Raw genomic sequence first — 26,353 nt, 5'->3', positions numbered from 1 at the left:
CTCTCCACTGTCTCTCCTCCCCTCCTTCTCCTTCCCTTCTTCCCTCCCTTTTTCAAACAAGACAGTGGGCATTTAGTAAGGCAACTGTCAGGAATCACAGTGCTCATCAGAAGTGAGAGGCAGCCAACACTGGGCAGCAGGGCAGCCCCTCCTACTCTGGGAAATAGAGGCAGTGGTCAATGTCGCTGAGGGCTGAGGAGCCACAGGAGACCAGACCCACACCGCACATCAAATGTATAACGAGTCCCAACTAGGTGAGACAGCAGCAGGCACTGGTGCAGAGAACGTGATTCACGTGACTCATGCTAGAGAGCCCCAGGGAGTAAATGCTCGCCGTTTACTTCCTCATGTGGGCGGGAACGGACTGGAGAAGTTAGGAGTTATGGTGTAATTTTTTGTATTTGGTTTGCGAAAGCTTTTAGAAGCACCCAAATATTGGTCTCAGTTCTAATGATGCCCAGCATTCAGACTGTGGAAAGAAATGTGTATTCCAATAGGCCAGCAACCACAGGAACCCTGAGTTAGCAGAGAACAGGTCATTCTCATAGAATACAAACAAAGGCTGAGCTGGAGCTAGACTTGGGCTGATTACCTTTAGCCCCTTGAGGTAGGGGCGTGGACAGGGAGAGTCCACCGAGCAGGAAAAAAAGGACAAAGTGCCGGCACTATGCTCACCGTCCCAGCCATAACGAGCAAAATCCGCTGAATCTGGGTCCCAGGACTCAAATCCCGAGCTTTTCGAACACCTTATACATTTAGATGATCCACATCGTACTCTAAAATGGCCATGTGACCCTAAGAGGATTGGAAACCAAGGGCTGAGTTTAGCTGATTTACGTTGCAGGGGCAGTCAAGAGGTCCTGAGGTCAGGACTGGGAACAGTGACATAAAACAGAGCCTACAAAGCTCCCCGGCCCCACAGTCCTGCACCCCAGTACCCTACCCTCAAATCCTTACTCAGAAGACAGGGCAGGGGAGAAGAAGTAACTTTTTAGATTCACCAGCTCAGATTTCTTAATGGAGCTTTCTGAGAAGCCACGTCTTTGCTTACAGGTGCCATCTAGACAATAAATGTGGGCTTCACACACGCACTCAAATACACACACACACACACACACACACACACACACACACACACACAGGATGCACACAGTTGTAATTGCAGCGCTTGCGCACAGGCCTTTGTTGAAACCCAAGGGTATGCTTTACCCAGGATCCCTGGCCTCCTCCTGTAGACTGGCTAGCCCCTAGGGCTCAATCCGGCTGCTGTCTCTTTGCCTCCTGAGGTGCCCCCCGAGGATTGGGAACTTAAGTGACTTGCGGAGCGCTTGCTGGTGTCCATGGAAATCGGGGGTAACAGAAGCAAGCACTCAGGAGGGAGGAGATGGACTGATGCACTATTGACTAGGGAGAAGGGGCGTGCCCAGGGCGGATAGGGGCGTGTCCAGGGGCGGGAAGAGGTGTGTCTAGGGCGGACAGGGGCGAACCTGACCCCCGACAACAGAGGCGGGGCTCTGGAGCCGGGTGCAGGCACAACTCTGGTGCAGGCGGAGGGACATCCTTGCTGGTGGCCTCTGGACCGCGCGATGACTGGACGGTGAGTGATACCCAGGCTGCAGAGGTAATGGATGTCCTCGGTCCACTTCACCCTCGACTCGGGCGGCGATCAGGCAGAGCGTGCTAGAGCCTGAGCACTTGTGCCCTTTGGCCGCGGTGCGCGAGTCTCCTCCCCCTGCCAGCCTGGCGCACTGCGGGCTTCCAGCTAGGGCTGAGAGAGGCACTGTGCCTAACATCTCCTAGGATAAGGCACTTTAGGGGCTAAATCTTAGCAGGACACGTGAACCAAACTGCCGGCTACAGCTGTGCTCACGTCTTCCCTCCTCTCAGCCAGTCTCCTAGAGACGTAGTCTTAGAGGCGGGAAGAGGGCTTCCAGCCGGACTATCTGATTTCACAGATGGAAAGCCAAGGATAGGATGATAGCTCACCAAGGCACTTGTTACTTAGTTGCTGTCTGAGACGGTTGACCGTGAGCAAAGGGTTTTAACACAATCTGACATTCACTCCTCACTGTGCGCCACAGTATTGCTTTCTTTACCCCCCCACCCCCCACCCCCCTCTTTCAAATGTGAAACCGAGGGTAGACACGTTACAGAGGCTGGGGCTCCTGCTCAGCTGGTAGAGTGGCTGTAGAGCACTCATGAAGCCTGTATTCCATGCCAAGCCTTGCATAAATCAAGCGGCGGCGGCCCCCGGGGGGTGGGGTGGGGGGTGGAACAGGCCCCCTGGGTAGACCCGTAGGGAACTGTACCTGCAAGTCTCCTTAACTTCAGTCCTTGGACTGTAATTTGTCTGTGTTCCCAACTCATAGACTGTCAGTGCCAAGACAGTCAAAACCTTTAGAACAAACAAACAAACAAAAAACCTATAAGGAGCCAGGCAGTGGTGGTGCGCGCCTTTAAACCTAACACTTAGGAGGCAGAGGCAGGCCGATCTACAAGAGCCAGTGTTCCGGGATAGGTTCCAAAGCTACCAAGAAACCCTGTCTCGAAAAAATAAAAAAATAAAATAAGATAAACAATAAAAACCCTGTAAGGGAGCTTAGAAAGCCCACCTCATCGGGAAGTAAAGAGTGTCAATAACAAGAAGGGCTGGGATCCAGGAATTGAACCCAGGCAGCTTGTTCACCAAAGTGACACGCTAAGCTGGCAGGAGAGATTCTTGTTACCCTTGCTTCAGTTTGCCTGCAAGGTCCTAGGGTATCACTCAGAATTCGATGCCAGAGGCTATGGAAAACAAACAGAACTGCAAAGCACAGTGGAACAGGTAAACAGACCTGCCTGCAGCTTCCTGCTCCCCTAGGAGGTGGGAGGTTGGGAGAGTGACAGAAGGGAGGGGGATGGGGGGCGGCTGGGGGAGAGAGGAAGGGAGAAAAGAGAAGATGAAACTCATCTTGGATCAAAATATTGTTTGATGGAAATTACACGAGAGTGTGTTTAGCACGTTGTTGTGTTTGTTCGAACTTTTATCAGCTTGAAGTGTCTGTCTGAAACTCAGGAGAGTCTGGTGGGTGAGACTGAGAACTGGATTTAAGGCCAGGTCTCCCTGAGTCGGAGCCTATGGGCCTCTGAAACAGAGAACAAGAACACCGTGGAAGGAGAAGTTCAGCCCTACGCAAGCCTCAGAGGAGACAGCCTGACTACAGGCTTTAGGGGGAAGCCTGTGCCGCTAGGGATCTGAGTCCTGGTTTCAGAGCTAAATTCCCCGTCTCCTGATTCTTAGGAGCCCTTTCTCCTCTTTGAGTTCTACATTCCCTTCTTAGAACCTTGCTATCTCCCTGGGGCCTGCAGCCCAATGTCAACAATGTTTATTAAGGATGAACGTTAGGATCACAATTGTTTAACTGATGAGGAACTCTAGTTCAAAAGTAGATAGAATTTGACAAGATCATACAATCAGGGCAGGGTAAGGTTTGGGCTCAGACCCTGGAAGGTCTGAGTTGTTTAACCTCTTAAAAGTACACTGAAGAAAATATTTTGAAGTTGTTGTTGTTGTGTGTGAATTAGTTCATGTGCATGTTGTCGGTCACATCCGATGCCATGCTGTATGTGTGGAGGTCGGAGGACAACTTTGTGGAGTCATTTATCTCCATCCGCTTTCCATGAGTTCTGAGAATTGAACTTGGGTCCTCGGGCTCGGGTGACAAGTGTCTTTACACACAGAGCCACCTTGCTGCCCCTTGAAACCCTTTAAAAGTAAGCACCCAAGAACTAGTGGCTGCTTGCCCAAACCTTTAGCAGTTTCCCCAAACTTGCAGTTCCCTGAATCTCCTTCCTGCCTAAAGGGACTTCCTCTGGGACATACCCTGAGATAAAATTGGAGTCCTGCCCATCTCCTTTACTGACCTTTAGTGTCAGAGATTTGGACTGTGGTATAATAATCCCCTAGCTTCAGTTCTGAGAAGAGCCTGAGAAACACTCCAGACCAGTTGCCATTACAACTGACTAACAAACCCAAGACCTAGTGATGGCAGAGCAGTTGAGGTCACATACCAACCCAACAGTCAAAGAAAAGCTCAGCCAGAATGTTTTCTGGGATATTCTCAGCCTGGGATCTGGGGGCAAGATCTGGGATCCCAGCAGGCATCCCAACTGGCCGTAATGACAATCCACGTGTGTACTTGCATGCACACGTGAGCACAACCACACTCACACATTTTTCTTGGTCTGAGATGAAGGTGTTATGTTCTCAGAAGAACTCACATCCCAAAGGATTGTAAGACCTAGCATCGTGTCTCCAGAGAAACCTCTCCGAGCAACTGCACATCGCACGCAGGCCAGGGCAAAGGTAGCATGGGTATAGCAGATACTAGACTACCGAGGACAACCTGGCAGCAGCTAGCACCAAGTAGTTGGGGGGGGGGGGCACTCAGCTGTGCTGCACCACTGGACCCAGGCCACCTGAGTTCTTGTTTGGCCCCCAAACCAGAGCTGTGTAAATAATAGGTTTCATGAATCCTCCCTTCCATTGGTAGGGAGCGAACCTGAACTGGAGCGGTGGGGACACAGCCAGGAGGTGTGAGGATATTGCATGAGGAAGAGTGGGAAGGTTGGAAATGATTTTGTTGCCTCAGCTTACAGGAAAGAACACTGGAGGGCAAGGGCAGAAACCAGCATCTGTCCTACAGCTGTGTGGGTGAGACACTGCCTCTGGGCTACAGTTTATATCAGGAAGTCATAAGGGAGGGCAGATGGCTGGCCTACAGTCCACACAGGAACCAAGAACAAGGATCAGTTTATTCCGAGGAAGGGGAGCATGTTCAAGGAGGCCTATATGGCAGAACAGGTTCCTATGGCATCACCAGGATCTTAGGGGACATAGGTGGCCTGGCGAGGGTGGTCAGCCACGGTCAGGTAGGAATGAAGGTGGTGATGACTGTGGATCAGCTCTGTCTGTCTCCCTTGGACCCCCATCACCTCCAACTGGCAGTGCACACACGCTCTCAGGGCTTCCTAGCTGGTGGGACTGAGCACCCTAAGACTAGGGGAGGAGGGATATGGCTGAGCCACAGGTGGGTAATGGCAGGGGAGGAGCAAGGGGACGTTAGAACTGGACAGCAGGAGAGGGCAGCAGCTGCTAAGTGACTGCCTGCTGTTTATGCCAAAGCAGCCGGCTATCTAGGTGGCTGTACTGCTGAGGGCTGACCAGACAGCCTGTGTCCAGTCAGATCCCCTCAGCAGACAGCTGGCTTCTCTCTGGGGAAGCTCTGCCCTGTGAGGGCTGACAGGTGCTGGAAGGGCCTTTTAGAGGCTCATTGTTTTCGGAGCCTGGGCTCCTGTCCCCCGCATTAAGAGCCAGTTGTGCAGGGCAACGTAGCCTGCATCTGCCTCCCTTCTAGCCTGGCAGCCCTGCTGGCTGTGCCTGACTGTGTCCTCCTTTGTCTTGAGGGTCAAGTCACTCCATTTCTTATTTTAAATGTGAATCACGCCGGGAAAGGTTAAAACAGCGGCAGCCAAGCTCTTTGGTCTCACTGATCAACTTCCATTTTACTTTAGATGTTGACCCATTGCCCATATTGCCAAGTAAGGACAGTGCCATCTTCAATCACCAGTATGGAAGGGCCCTCTGAGACCGAACAGCAGGCCACTCATAAGCTCACAGTAAAAGGCTGTTGGATGTGCTCATGTTCACTTCCTGAATACTCCACCACAGTGGCGTCTCCCCTTGCTCCTTCTGCAACCAATCCACGGTGACCAGGTCCTACAGTGACCTAAAGAACCAGAATTGGCCTTCTGCAAACAGAAAAAGACAAAAGCCTAGACCCCGGGGTTATAAAAGCTCCTGTGGTCTTTGTCCCTCTGCGGCAGGCTGTGTGCCAGCTGTCGCTGCCTCCACATGCCTGGCAGAACAGAGAAGTCGCTGAAGTGGAAAGTGGGGGCCACTCACTCATTGTCTGTTCACCCAGGGAAGGTAGTCAGGTGTGCTATCTCCTGAAGAGCCTCTGAGGAGCAGAAAAAGCATCTGTCAGCCAGAGGAGTGAGTTTGGAGGCCTGAGTTTTGTGCGCTGGGTGGTGGGGAGCAGGACCAGGACAAAGGTTGCTGGGGAGGGGGGAGCAGCCTGCTGACACTGGCTGTCCAGTTACATCTGGGGTTGCTTTGTGGACTGGCCCGGGTAGTAGGCCAGGCCAGTTTCACAGCTGTATCCTCTCCCCATTTATTTCTCCCAAGGGGCGTCTACCTGCACAGTGAGTCTCTGCCTCGGACTCAGTGCCAGCTAAGAGTATGAGCATAGTTTTTGTTTTTTTTTTAATTGCAAAAGATTGAAAGTAGGCCATTGAAGATGCTTGCCTTTGGATACCCTGCCCAGGGCACAGGGAGATTCACACTAGGGAACCAGTCAGAGGAAAACGACCCACATAGAGAAACACTCTTTGCTTCCTGACAAGGTGAATATGCTCTCTCTTCAAGCTCTCCCTGTCAGCAGTCGCTAGAACACCCCTCATGTACCCTGCACAACTAAGACACTGTGAGCATGAGACTTAGTGACAGCCAGCTCAAATCAACCCAGTAAAGGAGAACTGGGCAAATCAATGTGGTAGTCACAGCCTGTGTTGCAACTCAGGTCTGGCCACCGTCTTCAGCAAGCTAATTAAAAGAGCCAAATCGAAAGTGGAAAACAGAAGCCGGGCGTGGTGATGCACACCTTTAATCCCAGCACTAGGGAAACAGAGACTCAGATCTCTGTCAATGCAAGGCCAGTCAGGTATACAAAGGATGCTCCAGACAGCCAGGACTGTTTCACAGAGAAACCCTGTCTCGAAACCCACCCCCTGCAAAAGAAAGTGGAAAACAGACAAAGGAGATGTCTTCAATGTGGTCACACCGGAAAGAGGGACAAAGAAAGTCAGCAAACCACACAAGTCCATCTTACCTCCAGCGGAACAGGCTTTCTTTTAGGCCACCATCCAGCTCCCAAATCACTTTTTTTATTTTTTTATTTTTTTTTTAATTTATTTATTTATTGAGGATTTCTGCCTCCTCCCCGCCACCGCCTCCCGTTTCCCTCCCCCTACCAATCAAGTCCCTCTCCCTCATCCGCTCGAAGAGCCATCAGGGTTCCCGGACCTGTGGGAAGTCCAAGGACCGCCCACCTCCATCCAGGTTTAGTAAGTTGAGCATCCAAACCGCCCAGGCCCCCCCAAAGCCAGCACGTGCAGTAGGATCAAAAACCCATTGCCCTTGTTCTTGAGTTCTCTGTAGTCCTCATTGTCCGCTATGTTCAGCAAGTCCGGTTTTATCCCAAATCACTTCATGGAGACTTTTTAGCTGTAAATGCTCAGCCTCAGCTTCGCTCTTATTTCTTTGTAGCCCCTATAACTTAACCCATTTCTCTTCATCTACATTTCGCCCCAAGACTTTTACCTTTCTTTCCTTCTGTATATCTTATTTTCACTGCTCCTCATGTCTAGCTGACTGGCAGCTCCCTGGCTTCTGGCCCAGGGGTGTTCCTCTGCTCCCTCATTCCCTTCTGCTTGTCTTTTCCTTCTCCCACCATGATATTTCTGGGAAAATTACCAATTATTTGGGGTCCATTGTTTCAATAGTCCTATAGTCAGATAGAAAGTCACAAAGTATCTGTAGAATAGCTTCATTTCTGCAAAACTGGTTAAACACAAACCAAGGCTCCTCTCTCATGAGACCTATGGCCTATGGAAAATGGATGAGCTTCTTTGGCCGAAATGGCCCCCTCTCCCTCCAACCACCAATGCCCCCATGATTACTGCTCCCCTGCCCTCCCATGGATGCTAAGGGCATACTCCCTCCCCCTCCACCATTTCTCCTCTGGTTACCTAATGCTACCTCACTGTGAGAGACACTACCAGCTACTGGGGCATGTCCTCAGGGACGGGCTGAGGGGAAACAAGGGAAGGCAGTGTCTCACTAAAACATCACTTGACTCTCTAGTGGACTGGCTCGCTGCCAGCTGCCTAACTGCCTACCAAAGCAGTCCTTTTCAATTTTGCTTGCGTAAATTTCCCACTTGAATAAAGAGTTCTGCAGCTGAGGAAATGTCAAAGCCATTGGAGGCCAACATTTTTATTGCACAGATAGGAACATCAAGGCTCAAAAGACAAGGCTTGCATATGCAGCCACCCAGGTCTTAGTGGCTCCCAGCCCAGAGCTCCTCAGAAAGGCCTTTCTGTTAGTAAGCCACCACTCCTTGACTTAAAGGAAATTCCACTTATTGGTGCACCTACTACATAGTAAAAGAAAGGGAGTATTCTCATTCTGAGGGAAAATAAAGATATTGTAAACTAAGGCAGGCCTGAGTCCGAAGCCACAAACAAGTCTCAGACCTAAATGTGGCTGTCTTGCTAGTGTGTGCTCTGCTTCCTCTCTTCTTCTTATCTTTATTTATTTATGTTTTTAAATTCACTATGTAGCCACGACTGCTGCAGTGAGAGATGCCTGAAACCCAGTGTCTTAGCCCAGGAGAGCCTGCTTCTCTCTCCAAGTGCAGATCCACTGTGTACGGGTCCAGGACGCAGAACCACGGAAGCAGTCAGCATCACTGCAACACACAGCTTTCTGGTTACCTATGGCAACAGAAGGCACTGCTGCTTTTTCTTTAAAAACAAATTCTGGGGGGCTGGAGAGGAGGCTCAGTAACTTAGAGAACTGGCTCCTCTTCCAGGGAACCCAGGTTTGATTCCCAGCATCCACATGGTGGCTCACAACCAGCTGTTAACCTCCACTTTCATGCAAAGGATATGACACCCTCTTTTGGCCTCCATGGATACTAGGCAAGTGGTGCACATCCATGCATACAGACAAAACACTCATACATATCAAATTAAGTAAATAAGTAAAAAAAACTTGTTGAAGATATTTTTAGCATCTTAGGGAGGCTGGGTAGAGGCCACGGCGATAAGAGTGTATACTGCTCTTGCAGAGGATTGGAGTTCAGTCCCCAGAACCCGTGTTGGACAGCTCACAACTGTTTGTAACTCCAGCTTGATAAGATTTGATGCTTCCAGCCTCCTCTTGTGTGCGTGTGTGCGCACATGCACACACACACACACACACACACACACAGAGAGAGAGAGAGAGAGAGAGAGAGAGAGAGAGAGAGAGAGAGAGAGAGAGAATTTAAATCTGGGCTCCCTATTCTTTCAGTCTGGCTTCGTTTGCTCTACACAATGGTCTCCAGCTCCATACATTGTCTTGCACATGTCATGATTCATCTTTTTCTTACAGCTGAATAAAATTCCATTGCACGGGCTGCTGCATCCATGGTCCATGGTAATAGACAGGAACTGGTTCCTTTTTTCTAAAAACAATAACAGCAGTGTTCATGGGTGTGTGACTTAGACCCTTCAGGCATATACACAGGAGAGGCATAGCTGCACCATCTGCTAGTTCTTTTTATTTTGACTTTATTTTTTAGGAATCTTCACATCGATTTTCATTGGGATTGCACAAATTTACATTCCCGCCAGTGGTGTGTTTCTCCACGTCCTTGCCAGCACTGTTTTCTTGGTGACAGACATTCTAACTGGGGTGAGATGGATTCAGACACTCTAACTGGGGTGAGATGGATTCAGACACTCTAACTGGGGTGAGATGGATTCAGACACTCTAACTGGGGTGAGACAGACTCAGACACTCTAACTGGGGTAAGATATACTCAGACATTCTAACTGGGGTGAGACAGACTCAGACATCCTAACTGGGGTGAAACGAACTCTAAAACAGTTTTAGTTTTTATTTTTTCCAATGGTCCAGGATATTGAATACTTTTCAAGTATTTATTGGCCATTCATATTTCTTATTTTAACTAGCTATCTAGTTGTTTTTTGGTGCTTTGTGTATCCTATGTATCAGTCTATGATGTGTAGCTGGAAAGGTTTTCACACACTCTGTAGGTGGTACCTTCACACTACCATTTGAACCTTTTAGCATCTCTCAATTCTTTGGATTGTTTCATAAGTGATTGGAAAGACTTTTCAGGAAGCCCTGGCTTCTGCCTGGACTTGGGTGTTTTCTCGTTTTCCTCTAGCAGTTCAGTTTCAGGCTCTCTTTTAGGTCTAGTTTCATTCCTCTACACGTGAGAATTCAGTTTTACCAGCACATTTGTGAGTCAGGCGGTCTTTTCTGCATTGTGGTTTTGACAGACACCTTTGTCAAAATTCAGGTGACCATAGCTGTGTGTCATTTATTTCTGGGTTATTTATTCCACTCACTGATGTAATGTTTGCTCTGCTATTTTTTCTCGATGACTGTGATATACTGTGAACAGGGGCAGTGGTCGTGTGATATACTGTGATCAGGGCAGTGGCCGTGTGATATACTGTGATCAGGGGGCAGTGGCCATGTGATGTGCTGTGATCAGGGACAGTGGTCCTGTGATATACTGTGATCAGGGGCAGTGTCTGTGTGATATACTGTGGTCAGGGGCAGTGGCTGTATGATGTACTGTCAGCAGGGACAGTTACATTGCCAGCTTTGCTCGTTCTGCTGAGGATTGCTTTGGCTATTTTGGTCTATATCAATGTTAATTTTTTTTTCTAAATTTTGTGAAGAATGTCACTGAAATTTGAGTGAAGATTGTGTTGAATCGGTACATCATATTTGATACTATAATCATTTTCACAGCATTAATTATTGTGAACTAAATGTGAATCATGGGTTGCCCAATACTTGATGGCCAACCTATGCCCAACATTGTACTAAATAGGAAGAAATTGAGAGCATTTCCAGTAAAATCTGGAGCAAGGCAAGGGTACCAACTAACATCCAGACAAGAGAAAAGAAAAAGAGGGATACGAATTGGAAAGGAAGAAGTCAATTAGGTTCCAGTTGCTGACAATGTGACTCTGTCCTTGAAGGACTCTGAAGACTCTTCAGAAAACTCTCAAGACTGATAAACACTCTCAGCAAAGTAATGGGCTAAGACGTCGGCATAAAAAGCCAGTGGTTTTTCATCTAACCATAACAGACTTGCAGACTTTTCCAGAGAGGAAGGAGTACCTACCACTCATGAGAGCCTCTAAAAGCCAAAATATGTAGGGATTCTCATGACAAGGGGTAGAACTGGAAAACGTTACATTCGAGGAGGAAGCCCAGGTTTGCAGAGACAAATGCCGCACGCTTGCTTTTGTGTGCAGAGCCTCTTTCTACCTTTTACGTGTGTGGGCTCACACTGGAGTGACTGTGGGTCGATACCAGGAAACTTGCTGCTGCTGCCATCGGGAAGGTGATCCACACACATCCTTTTGTAGTAGAAAAGGCGGAGCTGGTAGCGTGGCCCCACATTCAGGGGCTGGAAAGACTGCTAATCGTTTTGGGGGCAGCCAGTGTTTCTGCCCGAAGCACCCAGCTTTAAGTAGTGGTGCACAAACCCATAAAAACCCAGATTTCTGGTTTCCTATGAATCAACCAGAAGATCTGCCTTTTGAAAAGAGGAATGTGCCCCCCGATTCTTGTTCCTTAGTCCCTGAACATGGTTACTTTTTTTTTTGTGACATATACTCTTACTCTGGAGCCCAACCTGCACCTCAATTTGCAGTAGTCCTCCTGTCTCAGTTTGTGATTAAAGGAACGGGCCTGGTTTGCACACTGCTGTGTCTCCAACTCTGAAAGAAGTGATGTGTGGGGGAGCCTATGAATCCTGTACTCACATCACCCCCAGGGAGTTCCAAGCTGTTCTTGGTCCCAGAGACAAAGCGTGAAGCAGAAAGGCATTGGCGGCCACCTCACTGTGCCCTGGTGCCCCTGAGGACATCAATTAATCACGTGGGAGTATAGATATTGTAGAGGCCCAGGTGATAGTCTCCACCCCACCCTGACCAAGGCCCGCCCTACTCCTGGTGTGCTGGGTTAGCTAAGGATAGGCTGGGAGGAAGGCTCCTCTGGAACACAGCAAAAGCCATATGAGAGGAAAGAGTGTCAAACACGGCCAAGGCTGGGACTTCATGCAGGAAATGGGCAAGAGCTGAAGATGCAGAGGAAAGCAAGGGAAATCCCCGCTTCCCATCATTCCAGAGTTACTGCAGCACTTCCTGTAACAAGCTTCCTCAAAATTTTACATTGTTCTGCCATATGCCTGTGGAACCAGTGTCATCCCAGAAACCCCATCGCAGGGCATTCCCCTGGGCAGAACACTTCTGCTCTGGCAAGTTTGAGGAACTACCAAGACACAGAGTGTAGGCATTCTTTTCACTAGCCGAGCATGGAGGAACCTAGCCCTATTTTGAAAACCCTGTTGCTGGGCCAACGAGAATACACAGGGAGTCCCCAGCTCTGATCCCGAGCGGCAGTGCTGAGTCACTACTTAGGTCAAAGTCTGCCCTTCAAGGGGCCTGGCGTCTCTGCAGGCTGTGACTGGTCTTGCCTTAGAGTGGGCAGCGCTGGGTTGATGGGATACTTCTAAGGTTGTCGTTAAGCCCATCTTCCCCACATCCTCCCACTTCTCCCAGCCAACAGTAATTTTCCTGCTTCTATAATCGAATGCCCGTCTAGTGGGGACATCTGTCTTGTGGGTATCAGGCAAGGAGAACAGAGACGTACATTGGACTGGTCAGAGGGCTGAAAAGTAGAGCTTGCATCAGTACTGAGGGTGTACTAGGCTTTGTCTTGCTGCCCAGAAGATAGGAAGGACCCTCAGGGAGGGGCCTCAGTCAGGAAGCAGTCGCTCTAGCCTATCTCTGCTTTCTGTAAATGGGGGCAACTTTGGTCTGAAATTATGAAGTGGAAAATTCTGGAAATAAATAGCTGGTAAGTTTTAAATTGAATGCCATTCTGAGGAGCACAGTGAATTCTCCCGGTCTGGACACAAAGCATCCCTCTGTCCCTCATCTGCACATTCGATGCATGATCTGGCCTGTACTTGTCCTCAGGCTGACGATCAAAGAATCAGGGCTTGAGCTAAGGAACCCTTGTTTTTGCTTGTTTGCTTTACTGATGTGGTTATTAAATGCTCCGCAGACAGTCATGCGGCCTAGTCAGACACACCAAAGAGAAGTGAACAGGAGCAAATTCTCCACTCAGTAAGGAAGAGCCATGTGTCGTACTGCTAGGATCTAGTGAAAACAAGTCTTCTGCCCACGAGTTTTCTGAGAGAAAAAGAATTCCTGCGAGCTTGGTTTTCACCTAAAATCCTACAAGCTGTAGCCACAGCCCAGACGGGTGCACAGCTAAGCTGGGTGGGCCTTCAATCACAGGGTGTGGCCCCTTAGCAGTGTCAGGAACCCACATACCTCTGCATATGCTAGGGGATAACTATAATTTAGAAGATGCCAGAAGAATAGAGAAAAAGTTCTAGTACATTATCTTCCGTGAAAGCAATATGGGCAGGCCTGAAGGCCCTCAGGCTTCCTGGTTTTGAGTGTAGAGAGAGACAGAGAGCTTCAAATGTGAGTCCGCCGCAGAAACTGAATTCTGGATGGGGCTCCACATGGCTTTTAGGGTTGAGAACTCACCAAGAGCAAACAGAGTAGAGGATCGAGAGGCCAGAGTCAAAACCCAGACTCTTGTGTCTGAAGAGTGTCCTACTCCTGTTCATTGGTTGGTTTGAGGCTTCACCTCTGACCTTTTTCTCACCGTAAAAGTGGGAATGTTGATTAGTACCTCGTGGTGGTATTGTAAGAACTAGACAATTCCTAGAACTGCTCTGTAGTCCAGGAATAAGTGTGATAAATCCCCACTAGGAGAGCTGGCCCAGGGGAGTAGACCCCAAAGACATTGATGGGTCTCTGCCCCAGCTCAGTGGGAAAGGAAGAGGAAGGACCGGTGCAGAGGAAAACTTTAAAAGTCAAGAAGAAGCCATCATCTGGATGATGTTCATCCAAGAGAAAAGAGTACCTGGCTTAAAATGCTTAGGAACTGATCTTGGAGACCCTGTAGAACTTTCCAGAGGGACAGGTGAGCGAGCTCCTTGACCTGGCACTTCCAACGTTAACCACCCTGAACTTGGACAAGTATGACTTTCCAGTGAATAAATGAAATACCAAGGCTATGGGTACTGGGAAACCCTGGCTGGGGCTCCTTCTGGCTCCCCCAGGATCATTTTGTCAATGAGTGATTGATGGGGAGGTCCCAGCCCATTGTCCATGGTGCCATCCCTGGGCTGGTGGTCCTGGGTTCTGATAGAAAGCAGGCTGAGCAAGCCGAGAGAACCAAGCCAGTAAAAAGCATTCCTCTGTGGGCTCTGCATCAGCTCCTGCTTCCAGTTTCCTGCCCTGCTTGGGGTCCTGTCCTGATTTCTTTCAATGACAAACAATGATACGGAAGTGTAAGCCAAATGAACCTTTTCCTCCCCAAGTCCCTTTGGTCATGGTGTCTCATCACAACAATAGTGACCCTAAGATAACACCCTTTGTTATCTTCTGACAGGTGACTTCTGGGGCTGAAGACAAGAGACGAAGATGAAGGAAGATTGTTCATCCAGCTCCCATGTGCCCATCAGCGACAGCAAGTTCATTCTGAAGTAAGTCTAGGTGTACAGGGCCGGGGTGTGGGGGCACTCTGCCACCTCCTGTGGCCTTCCCCTGCGTGGAGGCCAGGATGCAGGAGTTAGAACTCTGTAGATGTGGCACTATGCCCTGTGGACAGCGGTGGGTGTTTTTGTTGGGGTTCTAGCCTTCTTTGGAGATGAAGGTATTCTTCAGAATATGGGCTTGAACAAGGACTCTACAGTGACAGTATTTAATTTGTGTAAAGACCAGAATTGTGTGAAAACTCTTACCGTATGAAACACTTTAAAAACATGGTTGTGGGTTTTAGTGAAAAGGTGTACTTTATTGATACGTTTTAATTTTATTTTTTATTTACTCTGATTCATAAGAACTACTTGGAATATTTTCTCTGAAGTAAAGAAAAGCATCTTTTTATAATACTTATTTATTTACTTATTTGTGTGGTATGTGTATATGTGTGTGTATGTGTGTGTGTGTCTGTCTGCTTGCCTGCCTCTGAGGTGGGGGGTGATTGCCACAGGAACTATATGGAAGCCAAAAGGCAACTTTAGGGAATGATTCTATTCTTCCACCATGTGGGTCTCGGGGATCAAACTCAGTTCACCAGACTTGGCAATAAGTACCTTTACCTGCTGAGCCAGCTTGTCAGCCCAAGAAGCATACATTTTATTTTTAAAGTCTCCCCCCACCCCATTTATCTAGCATTTTGAGTCCTGAGTGTCTACAACTGGGCATGATGAATTTCACATTCCTGAGTGTTTCCCAATAATTTTGTGTCCGACCTTTAGATATTTGTGGGCCCAGGACAGTGGCTTGTCGCCGTCACTGGTTTGCACTTTGTTGCCCTTGCTCTGCATCATACAAAGGCCACACATCCACCTGAACCCCAGAATGTCACTGCTCTCTTGAGCACTGTGTGTGTGTGTGTGTGTGTGTGTGTGTGTGTGTGTGTGTGTGGTGGGGGACTATTTGGAAAGGTGATAGAGCCCTGGGGTCCAGCAGGGGACCGTGGCCAGGAAGACAGAACATACTCTAGCTAACAACCCCTTCACACACAGTGATGTACCAGCCCTCACTGATGCATGTTGAAAGGCGAGCCCTCTGGGCACTGAGTTCAGTAAGTATGCCATGTTAGTCTTAACCTGATTTTTCTTCCCTTTCAACCTACTGGGAGGTTGAAAATCACCTGCATGCCTCATATCCCATCATCCCCTGGCCTGTACCAACGCTACACTGATTTTTCTTTTCCTGACCATCCCTAGGGCACTATGGCGTCTCGATGTTCTAGTAGACGGTGTTTGGGCACAGTGGCCTCCTTGGGCCCTGTCACCCTCATCCCAGGATTGTACCTCTGGACAGTTAAGACAGGAACCAGGCATCCCCCACCTTTCCCGTGACCCCACAGCAGCTGCTAATCTAAGCCACTGAGGCCACGGGTCAGAGGAGAGCAAAGCAGGCCGTCAGGTCTGCTCATATGCAATGGTGAAAGTGTTTCCCTAGGTGCTGCCTATGGGATGGGAACCTCCCTGGGAATTTTACTTACTTCCCAGTGCCCCATCTTGACTGCTCTCCTCCTCCAACTCATACAAGGGCCCAGATGCAGAGGCTGCTGGAGGATGAAAGAGCAAGGGTCATGATGAGGCTGTCAGGTCTCTTGGTTGGTTAGATGTGGCTGGCATCTAATGCATGCTTCTATATTTATTTTACGGATGAAGAAATAAGATCTGTGGTGGCAATGCCATGCCCAAGTCCCCACCCCCACCCCAAGTGTACACATGTGTCTGTCTTTTTAGGTCAGAACTCTTAAGCCTGCTCAAAACCTACAACTGCTACCACGAGGGCAGGAGCTTCCAGCTGCGACACCGCGAGGTAAGACCTCTAACCCTTTGTGTTTGTAGCATCATCATCATCTGGATCGGCTTATGTGGACTGCTGAGGTGTGCGCCTGTTGTTTTCAGGGTAGCCGTGCAGCCTAGACCCTCTCTCCAAGTGAGCCAGTCTGGCTCTTGTCAAACTTCCTAGTGAGGAACCAGGTTACCAGAAGGCAGGGTTGGGGGTGTCCCTGTGAGGGTTTCTAACAAGAAAGCCACCTCCACCCACATGCAGTGCTGGTCTCGTGCGTGTGACGTCTTGGCGCCTGTCCAGCCCCTTCTCCGTCTGCCCTTCACACTGCTCAGTGAGAAGATGGGGGGAGTTTGGCCCCTCTGTGCTCTTCTTGCACTTCCCCAACAGCAATGTACCAGTTCCCACTGAGTCCATGCTGGCACTCAGTTCAATGAGTACCCCACACTCTAGTTTTGCCTGTCCAACCCAGCCAGGAGTCCTGGGACCTCTCACCTGTGCCCGTTCTCTGTGGCACTCTCTCCCGAGAAGCTGTGTCTTCACTAATCTTGAGGTATAAGCTCATAGGACAAGGGGCATATGGGGAGTGGTTACTAGTTAAATGTGACTGCCACCCATTGGTACCCAAGGCTACAGTGTGTAAATGTGGCCCTAGTGGGGGCTGATTTTTTTTTTTAAAAAAAAAAAAGATTGGATATCTGGAATTTCGTGAGGAATTTATGAAGCCTTGAAACACCCTGGGGAGTGTTTAGCAGGCTCCAGGCTGGGATCTACTTGAGAGCAAATCAAGCCAGGCCTGGACTTCCACCATCCGTAACCTCTCAAGGGCACCTCAGTTGTAGCTTTGTACCCCAAGGTGTGTCTAGCCCTGTTCATTTTAGTCTGATGAGGAGGCTCACAGTGTAAGGTTTTATTTGGAGGATTCCCATGGTTGACATCCGGCTGGCTGCTGGGTGTACTCCATTTCTCAGTGTCTGTAAAGGGCCAGAGAAAATGCACAGAGGCCCCTTGTGGGTGGCAGCTGCGTCCCTGAACCTCCCTCATCTTGCTTGTTCATCCGCTCATAACCTCCCGTGGTACTTGACTAGAGCCCACCCAGTCCTGTCAAGCAGGCACTGTGGGCCAGGACAGTGGTGTTTGGTACTTCCACTCATGCAGAGTGGGAGAGGCTGTAGGTTCCTAGTCCAGGCAGAGCTGGGGCCACCTGTGCCATCTCTAACAGAAACCCTGAGCTCTGCCTTTTCTTCTGACACCCTCCTGACTTCTCAGCTTGCGGCTTTGGCACCAGTGTGATCTCTCATTCCCCTCTGTCTCCTCCTTCCGGTCCCTTGTGCTTCCTTCTCATCCTCTTGCCTTCCAGCAGCTGTCTCCAGCGCTCTCCACTCTGCCCACTCCCAGCCCCCGGGCTCCACATTGGCTCTAATGCTCTGGCCTGCCTCCGGTCCTATCGTCCTGCCATCTTAGGCCCCGCTGGCTCTTTTCTCGCCTGGGTGATAAACTGCTGGGAGCTGGGACCGGGCCCCACTTGGTTCTGCATATGCCAGCTCAAGCTCTGTACATAGCTGGGCACGTGTAGGCTTGAGCTGTTCTGGAAGAAAGAGTCCTGAGTCGCAAGCTCCGGTGTGATAGGCACCGAGGGAGGGAGGCAGACAAATGGGGTTAGAGAGATTTGGATCTTTGACCTGTGCCACTAAATGAGGAATTTGTGCCCACCCCAGATCCCTGGCACAGGCACAGGGTGTGGTGGGTGGGTCTTGGCTGGGTTTTCCCTTCCTTGGCTTTGGGTTTTCTGAGACTGATACTACTCAGGCTGGGGTGGCTCTCTGCTGTGGCCCTGTAGCATCACTAGGGAACTGATTGGAAACAGAAATCTTCCATGTGTGCCTGCCCATTCATGCCCAACACACACACACACACACACACACACACACACACACACACACACACGACAAAAACTTTTCCTTCTCCCACCAGTGTTTTGGCAACATTTTCGGGTCATTCTGATAGAAGGTTGAGAACAATTAACACACACCTCTAATTCTGACATTCAGAAGCTGATGCAGGAGGTTTGTCATGAGTTCATAGCCAGCCTTTGTCACTTCGTAAATTTCAAGTCAGCCTGAACTACATGATAAGACCTTGATCCTGTCATTTGGGATTCCCCAAGGTGATCCTTTCTGTGCGGTGGCTGTGGGGGATGAGCATGCCTGGGTTTTCATGAGGGACAGCCTACTCTGAAACTCGGCAAGCTTTTCAGCTGGCAAAAACCCATCCCTGACTGCCTCTCATGGCAGAGAGCTAACCATGCCAGGGGATTTGTCTTTCTAACTCTAAACCCAGAGGGCAAACTGACCTGGCTTCCATAGAACCAGGAAATACTTTTCAGGAGTCTTCTGCAGTGTTAACAGACTCGGGGAGTGGGCAGGCTGAGAAAGTGTGCACGTGTTCAAGGTAACAATAACCACAGAAGCAAGCCGGAAGGTCCAGACTCTCAGAGTTCTGGCAGACAGGCATGATTGGTTCCTGAGGTGCCACGCCCACTGTCCTCTGTTTCACTGAGTCCCTGTGACTCAGCTACCACCCAGTACAAGGATCTCAAATCTTCAGCTGGCCATCTAGAATCCCATGCCCCAAGCACTCACTAAAGGACGATCCCAGAATGGCCTGTCCTTGGACATTACGAGGACAGGCAGATGGAGGAAGTTGCAGATCCCAGGAGGAATCTGGTACACTGACCACTTGGCCTTTCTTCTAAGTATTACCATGGACCCTTTCCTGCCCCGCCCCCACTCCAAAATTGAGGCTCTCAGAAGTTAAGTCCCTAGTTGTATTGTTTCAGCAACTTTTCCTGGGGAGATACAGCACATGCTCACACCCACTCACTCCAGAAAAGGAACCCCACTATAGACCAAAGTAACAACGGACCCGTGTCCAGTTTGGTGAACGTGGGGGATACTCACAGGAGTATGGGGGAGGGGTTACCTACAGGAGCAGGGAGGACTCAAAAGCAGCGAAAGCCCACCCCAGCACGGGTGACAATTCACGAAAGCTGTACCCTTAGAAGCTCCGCACATCGTACAGGTAGGGAAAGCGCACCCTCGGCAGCTGGGTCTCCTCCCCAGCAGCTGTTTCCTGCAGCTAGAACCCTGGGGAAAGGCCCTTGGTGAATCTTAAGTTTCACCTTTCCCAGTCATGCATTTTGTTTACTTCCGGAATCTTTGGGCCACCTCCCCTTCTCCTTCCCGGAGGGGATAGTTCAGTTCACAGGACTTTGGAGTAAATGAGGCAGGTTGGCATAGCTCCAGAGCCCAACCGAGTGCCACTGTTAGGGAGAGCAATGCCGTGGCTGGCACTAAGGTTTAGAATTTGTTGAAGGCGTGGATTGGGTGTCACTGACTAAGTCTCAGACACCCAGAAGTTTGTTGCTCCTGGGCTATAAGGTACCTTTAAGTTGCTGAAGCATTCACCATTTGGTGTGCTCTGGAAGGGACCCTCCTAGTTGTCATAAGCCTTTCTGGAAGCAACCACAGACTAAGCGCACAGCTTGGGGCCAAACTCCCTCACTGCACGTAAGATGCCTGTAGAGAGATGAGGTACATCTCAGGCCAGGGCCACACCCTAGGACAACCATTTCCCAATGACCTTTCTCCCATTTACTAAGAACGAGGGGGAGCAATTCCTCTCTGGAAGACGGCCACTCAGTTTATTGTAAAACTGTAATTTTATTTTTGTCACAGTGAAAAGCGTAACTTCTAAGAACAATCAGTACCTCTTGAAGTTGGCGAGTTTCTGGAAATGCAGATGTGTAAACAGGTCCGTGTGAGCAGGGGTGTACTGTCTCCACCCAGGGTGTCTGAACGGATTTTTCCAACCAGCCTTGGTACTTAGTAGTTTACCGTCGCCCCCCTGGTGGCCATGTTTCACACTGCTTCCAGTTCTGCTGTATGTGAGATCTACCGTGTGAGAAACACTCTTTACTTCAACTTCCCTGGAAGGGTTGGACTGACCCCTCTCTTGGAACCCTGGAGTGAGCTGACTCTCTGCATATCTGTCTCCTGGGAACTGAAAAGTGTTTATGAGACCGCCCTGGTCTCGTAGCTTGGAGGGCACTGCCTTCCCAGGATGGTTAGTGGACTTGAGAGTGTGGTGTGCGGTAGGGTGGGGTAGTGCGCCTTCTAAAGTCAACACTGAGCCTCCTTCACACCACAGAACATTTGAGTAAGTTCTGTGAGCGTTGGTGCAGCAGCTTGACATCTGAGCTCTTGGGACACGCACTAGCGCCATGCCAATCGCCAAGTGTCTCCCTCCCGCCCAGTTTTATGCTGCTTTGCAGAATGGAATATAAAGGGACTGGGTAAAGCAAGCCTTGCCAACCTCGTCTCCAGACAGGCACCCAGTCTGCATTAGGCCAGTCTTCCTATCACATGTGGGACATTTGCCCAAAGGCTGCCTTATCAGAGGCCAGTTTGAGGTTACTGAGAAGACACAGCAGGCTGACGATGTAAACCGCCTTCCTATGCGTGTCCACCTATCCAGCATTCCCATTCCTATTCAGGGTGTCCTGCATTTTACGAATAAGAAAACTGAAGAAATTGCTTGTCTGGAACATTGTTTTTGTATGTGGTTTACATTCTGTTTCTGAGAAAATCTATACAAAAGAGGACAGCAAAATGGTTAAAATCATACACACATGCACACATGTACACACACACAGACGTGCATGCACTTGTACACACACACACACACACACGTTTGGCAGTGCATCGAGCAAATCCAGAAGCAGCCCCAGCTTTGTCCTTCTCACCTGGACCCTTTCATCCTGAGTGTGGCCAGATGGCTCCAGTCCAGTAAAGGGAAGGGGTGCTGGGCCCTGAGTCCTGACCCTTACCTGCTCTCTGAGAACACACCTGCCTCTCTGAGAAAGGAATCCTCCCTTTGCTGGCTCCCCATCTTCACCCTCTTGCTTGGTAGATACCCCCAGGGGCTGGCATTCTCAATGCTGGATTTCCAAAGCCTTAGGACGTGCAGGTTTAGCTAGAACAAGGGGGTTGAACAACTTCCTGCTGGGAGCCCCTTCCTGTAACAGGGACTCAGGGGAAGATGGTGGATACACTACAGGACAAGTAGCTACCAGGCCACCAGATCCAGGTATGTGGCAGCCTTCAGACTGTGTGCTGAGAATTCTGTTTGGGCCCTGAATGTGTCTCTGATACCACAGTGAGATCTGTGCACAGGAATCGAGACAGCAGGCTCCCTAGGTGCCTACGTGACAGTGCCTCAGAAACACAGTGGTACATCTGCTGAGACTTCGGGAGATATGTGCCCCAGGGTGGAGGGTGGAGCTCAGGCCCTTACTTAGAAGACTTTAGGTGGTTCTCAGTCTGTGGGCTGCAACCCCTCTGGGGGTCAAATAACCCTTTCACGGGGTTACCTAACACCATCAGAAAACACAGATTCTTAACAGTAGCAAAATTACAATAGCAACAAAATTAATTTTATGGTTAGGGTCACCACAACATTAGAAAATACATTAAAGGGTCACAGCATTAGAAAGGTTGAAACCACAGGGAGCTGAGACCCCCTCCTTTAACCCTTGACCCTTGGTTTCACGTGAGACCTTGGCAGCCACGCAGAGTACAGCACACATTTCCACATTAGAGCAATCTGGGAGTTGGTCACTGCTCACAGTCATTTATTTATTTATTTTTAATTTATTTATTTATTAAAGATTGCTGTCTCTTCCCCACCACCGCCTCCCATATCCCTCCCCCTCCTCCAATCAACTCCCCCTCTCTCATCAGCCTGAAGAGCAGACCAGGTTCCCTGCCCTGTGGGGAGTCCAAGGACCTCCCACCTGCTTCCAGGTCTAGTAAGGTGAACTTCCAAACAGCCTAGGCTCCCACAAAGCCAGTACGTGCAGTAGGATCAAAACCCAGTGCCATTGTTCTTGACTTCTCAGCGGCCCTCATTGTTCCCTATGTTCAGTGAGTCCGGTTTTATCCCATGGTTTTTCAGACCCAGCCCAGCTGGCCTTGGTGAGTTCCAGATAGAACATCCCCATTGTCTCAGTGTGTGGGTGCACCCCTCGCTGTCCTGAGTTCCTTGCTCGTGCTCTCTCTCCTTCTGCACAATCATTTAAACCATGATAAAAACTAAGCAACAGAGACACAAAGTCACTCTTTCAAGGTCACCAGCCAGCCATTCACAGGCAGATGGTACCAGTCAGGTTGCATTGTGGGAACCAGACTGTCATCATTCTTTAGATGATGGGTCTCACTAAGAATTGTCCAGTCCCCGCAGACCTGCCAGGAGGGTTAGAGTTCGTGGATCACTGGGAGGTGCAAGTACAGGGTGCTGAGGATGCCGCTGGGGCGGGAGCCGGAGACAGAGGCTAAGGCCTGGTGAGACTTTCTAGAAGTCCAGCTTTTCAGGTTGGAGGTCTGCCTATGCCCCGATTTTCTTCCCAGAGAGCACTCGGGTACCCTGGCCTCACAGAGCCTCCCCGTGTCCTTGTCCATCTGTTTGTGCACACCCCAGTAATCTGAAGAGCTGGTCCCATTGGGCGGGTCTCTCCTCTCAGTCTGTTGTTCCTGGGACTTCCCGAAGAGCCAGTCTAGAGGGTTGTCATTGCCAGGAGAAGACAGTGGGGGCTGTGGGCTGCTGAAGCAAGGAGAGCTGTCCCCTTGAGACTCGACCTGGCATCTCTTCTCTCTAGTACAGGCTGGCCGGTAGGGTCTCTGGGGTTGGTTCCGGACTATGACCTTGTCCAGCACTGAGGTGGGCTGTGCCAGCTGACAGATAGACCTAACGTAATCATCCAGGCTGGGAGAAGCTGGGGGTTCCTGCCCAGGGGGCCCATGTGATAACTCTTCTGAAGTTTCCCGAATTGTTGGCAAGTGGGGCACAGGCAACAGAAGCCGGGACCTCATTGCTGCTAACAAGGCAAAAACAAGCTGTTGGCCAAGAGAAAATAAGTCACCTGCCGTGCTACCCTGACCCCCTCCACTTCTTCCCTATCACTGTAGAAGCTATACAAGACTCGGGTACCCAGAAAGCAATACGAAGCATGTGGATGGGAGACCAAGGCTTATCTCCCGGCTCCTCCTTCCTGCTAACATCAAAACCCACATGCTAAGACTTCATTGCTAATGTAGTTTAAGGATATCCATATAATGGGATGGAGAGATGGCTCAGCAGTTAGGAGTACTTATTCTTACCGAAGACCTGAGTTCAATTCTTATCACACGTGGTGGCTCAAACGATCTCTAAATCCAGTCCCAGGGGCTTCAATGGGCATGTATGGAGTACATATACATTTGTGTAGGCAAAACACTCATACATATAAAGTAAAATAAATGAATTAAAAAATTAAAATAAAGAATGAACGAATAAGAGAACTGAGAGTGTTCGTTCGGGGTCCGAGGACACCCAGGTTTTAAATCAGTCTCTGTCTCTTCATGACCTGGAGTCCTTTGGCAATGTCACCTCTCCAAACCTCTGCTTACCCATCTGCAGACAGGATTATAAACAGCCCATTGGCAGGAATAGTCTGGGAAATGCATGGAATCATCGCTTTTATATCACAGCTCTTGAGTTCTTTGTAAACTTGATAAGCCTTGGGGAACACCATATTATCATAGCCATTAGTGGCACCCACCACCCTGGTCTCTAACCAGTAGCCAGGCTATAAAGCCCAGAGTAAGAAGGGCCCTCAGATATAACCAAGCCCCTGTGTTTTAAGGCGGCAAGCCAGAAGACAATTGTTCCTCTTACCTGTGGATCAGCAGGCAGGGTGGCAGGAGTCTGGATGAGTAAAGATTGTCTAATCCAAAGGAAACACCCAGAGGTGGACAGTCACAGCCCGGTCTCGAGGACAATCAGGTGATGTGCTGTTGATTCTTCCCCTGCGCTGTCTGGCAAACCCAGACAACCGCTGCTGCTTTTAAATGTCTCCTCCAGTCATCAATCACTGTCAGGAAAGCTCAAAATAGCAACACTTAGGAAGGTTCTCAGAGGAAAACAGCTAGGAGGGTGGGGCTTGGCCCAGCTGCCAGCCTGGCCTTTGTGTGTGTGCCTGTGGGAGACTGGGAAATGTTTACACTGCTGGGTGAGCAATGGGGCAGCCACCTTGCCTTGACCTAGACAGTTTCAGTGTAGGTAGAGACCAAAGCCAGATCAGGGGCTGCTGGGAGAGCCCAGCCAACACCCAGGTGCTGGGAATGAAGCCTGGGTTCTCTTCTAGTGTAACAAGTATTCTTTTTTTAAAATTTATTTATTAAAGATTTCTGTCTGTTTCCCGCCACCACCTCCCATTTCCCTCCCTCTCCCTCCTCAGCCCAAAGAGCAATCAGGGTTCCCTGCCCTGTGGGAAGTCCAAGGACCACCCACCTCCATCCAGGTCTAGTAAGGTGAGCATCCAAACTGCCTAGGCTCCCACAAAGCCAGTACGTGCAGTAGGATCAAAAACCCATTGCCATTGTTCTTGAGTTCTCAGTAGTCCTCATTGTCCGCTATGTTCAGCGAGTCTGGTTTTATCCCAGGCTTATAAGACAACATAAGGGGATCAAGGGGATTCGTATTGGAAAGGAAGAAGTTAAGCTTTCGTTATTAGCAGATGATATCTATCATCATGTAAGAAGTATTCTTAACTGCTACGCCATCTCTCCAGCCCTTTGCCCATCTGTTAAGGCAAACACTGTATATTGGAAAGCTGTGTGTGTGTTTGCTAGCTTTAGATTGTTCTCTCTGTGGGCAGTGGAGCGTTTGAAACTGGATGAAACCAGAAATGACTGTTAACGGACCATGAGATCCACACCATTAAGTATGGCTGATGCATGAGTTGTCATGACCTTGTTGTTCTCCCCAGTCTTTCCATGACAATGAAGGGGAGAAGCAGAATTTGTTGGGGGAAGGGAGCCGCAAGATTTCACTTAAGTGTTGTGTGGAATCCAAAATAAAACAAGCTCACAGAAGCAGAAAGAATGGTGGCTATCTGGAATGGTGAAGATAGGGATGGGGAGATTGTTGATAAACGGGTGAAACCTTGCGGTTCTTCAAGCTGAACGAATCTTAGAGAGATCCACAGGGCAATGAGTGCCCATTGCAATCAGTTCTGCCCTGTGCACTTAAGCAGTCATGAAGTATGTGAGTCTTCAGCCCTCGCTCAGGCCAACCATGCCCTTCACCACTGTGCCTTAGAATCACTCGATGGACCTTTTGTAGCAGAGGAGAAAACTAACACTAGACTTTGCTTAGGACTCATGGATTTGGAAGCCCGACAGCACTCTGAACCCTTCATCAGGACCTACATCATCACCATCATCCTCTGTGTTCACAAGCATCTTCACAGTGCATGTCAGTCATCGTGAATCCTAGTGTGCCAATCCCTGGCGACTTCGAAATCCAAGATGGGAACCATGTTGCAAATAGATATGGAAAGAGGTTAATCATAGCTTAAGTGGTCATGAGATACAGAATACCACTGAATAAATACGCAAAGACAAGAGAGAATAAGAGAAAAGAGGTAGGGGGAGAATAGGGGTATGAGGGGGGACTCTTATGTTAAATGTTCTTAGCACAGACATGTAAGTAAGGAAATAAAGTACTGGATGAGATGACTGGGAGAGTGAGGTTGCCGCTCTGCAGAGGTGCTGGAGGTTTCTGGTGGGTCTCTGTCAGCACAGTTTCTCAGGGGGTGATCTTGAGGGTAAGAGAGCCAGTCCTATCTACGGAGACAGAGGCGAGGGATATGTCAGAGACAAACAGCCAGTGATGAAAGGGGTTTGAGCAGAGTCAGGCGGGTGCCTGTGGCGTGGAGTACTGTGGATTGGGGTTGTGTGGCAGTTGTTAGGCCGGGTGTCTGTGGCATAAAGTACTGTGGATTAGGGTTGTGTGGCAGTTGTTAGGCAGGGTGTCTGTGGCGTGGAGCACTGTGGATTAGGGTTGTGTGGCAGTTGTTAGGTGGGGTGCCTGTGGCGTGGAGCACTGTGGATTGGAGTTGTGTGGCAGTTGTTAGGTGGGGTGCCTGTGGCGTGGA

General features: G+C 49.5%; 2 protein-coding genes across 4 annotated transcripts in view; one reads left to right on the top strand and one right to left on the bottom strand.

Annotated features, from left to right (window-relative positions):
- The first annotated feature begins 1,516 nt into the window (after positions 1–1,516).
- Positions 1,517–26,353, top strand: part of Rassf4 (Ras association domain family member 4) — a 36,408-nt gene continuing 11,571 nt past the window's right edge. For both annotated transcript variants that reach the window (XM_013352874.2, XM_005365071.3), the window contains exons 1-3: positions 1,517–1,597; positions 14,393–14,486; positions 16,269–16,344. In XM_013352874.2, the coding sequence (XP_013208328.1) occupies positions 14,425–14,486; positions 16,269–16,344 (138 nt within the window). In that variant the 5' untranslated portion in view covers positions 1,517–1,597; positions 14,393–14,424. The remainder of the gene's footprint in view (positions 1,598–14,392; positions 14,487–16,268; positions 16,345–26,353) is intronic.
- Depp1 (DEPP1, autophagy regulator) lies at positions 22,388–24,211 on the bottom strand. 2 transcript variants are annotated; one of them, XM_013352875.2, is made up of 2 exons: positions 24,091–24,211; positions 22,388–23,251 (listed from the first exon to the last, which is right to left on the bottom strand). In XM_013352875.2, exon 2 carries the CDS (start codon positions 23,244–23,246, stop codon positions 22,632–22,634), a length of 615 nt encoding a protein of 204 aa, XP_013208329.1. In that variant the 5' UTR covers positions 23,247–23,251; positions 24,091–24,211; the 3' UTR covers positions 22,388–22,631. The 2 variants fall into 2 exon arrangements, with proteins under 2 accessions (XP_013208329.1, XP_005365127.1); XM_005365070.3 differs by having other exon boundaries at positions 22,388–23,248.

The sequence above is a fragment of the Microtus ochrogaster genome, unplaced genomic scaffold (assembly GCF_000317375.1).
Source record: "Microtus ochrogaster isolate Prairie Vole_2 unplaced genomic scaffold, MicOch1.0 UNK1, whole genome shotgun sequence".
In the NCBI taxonomy this organism is placed as follows: domain Eukaryota; kingdom Metazoa; phylum Chordata; class Mammalia; order Rodentia; family Cricetidae; genus Microtus; species Microtus ochrogaster.
This window is presented reverse-complemented; position numbering and strand designations above follow the sequence as displayed.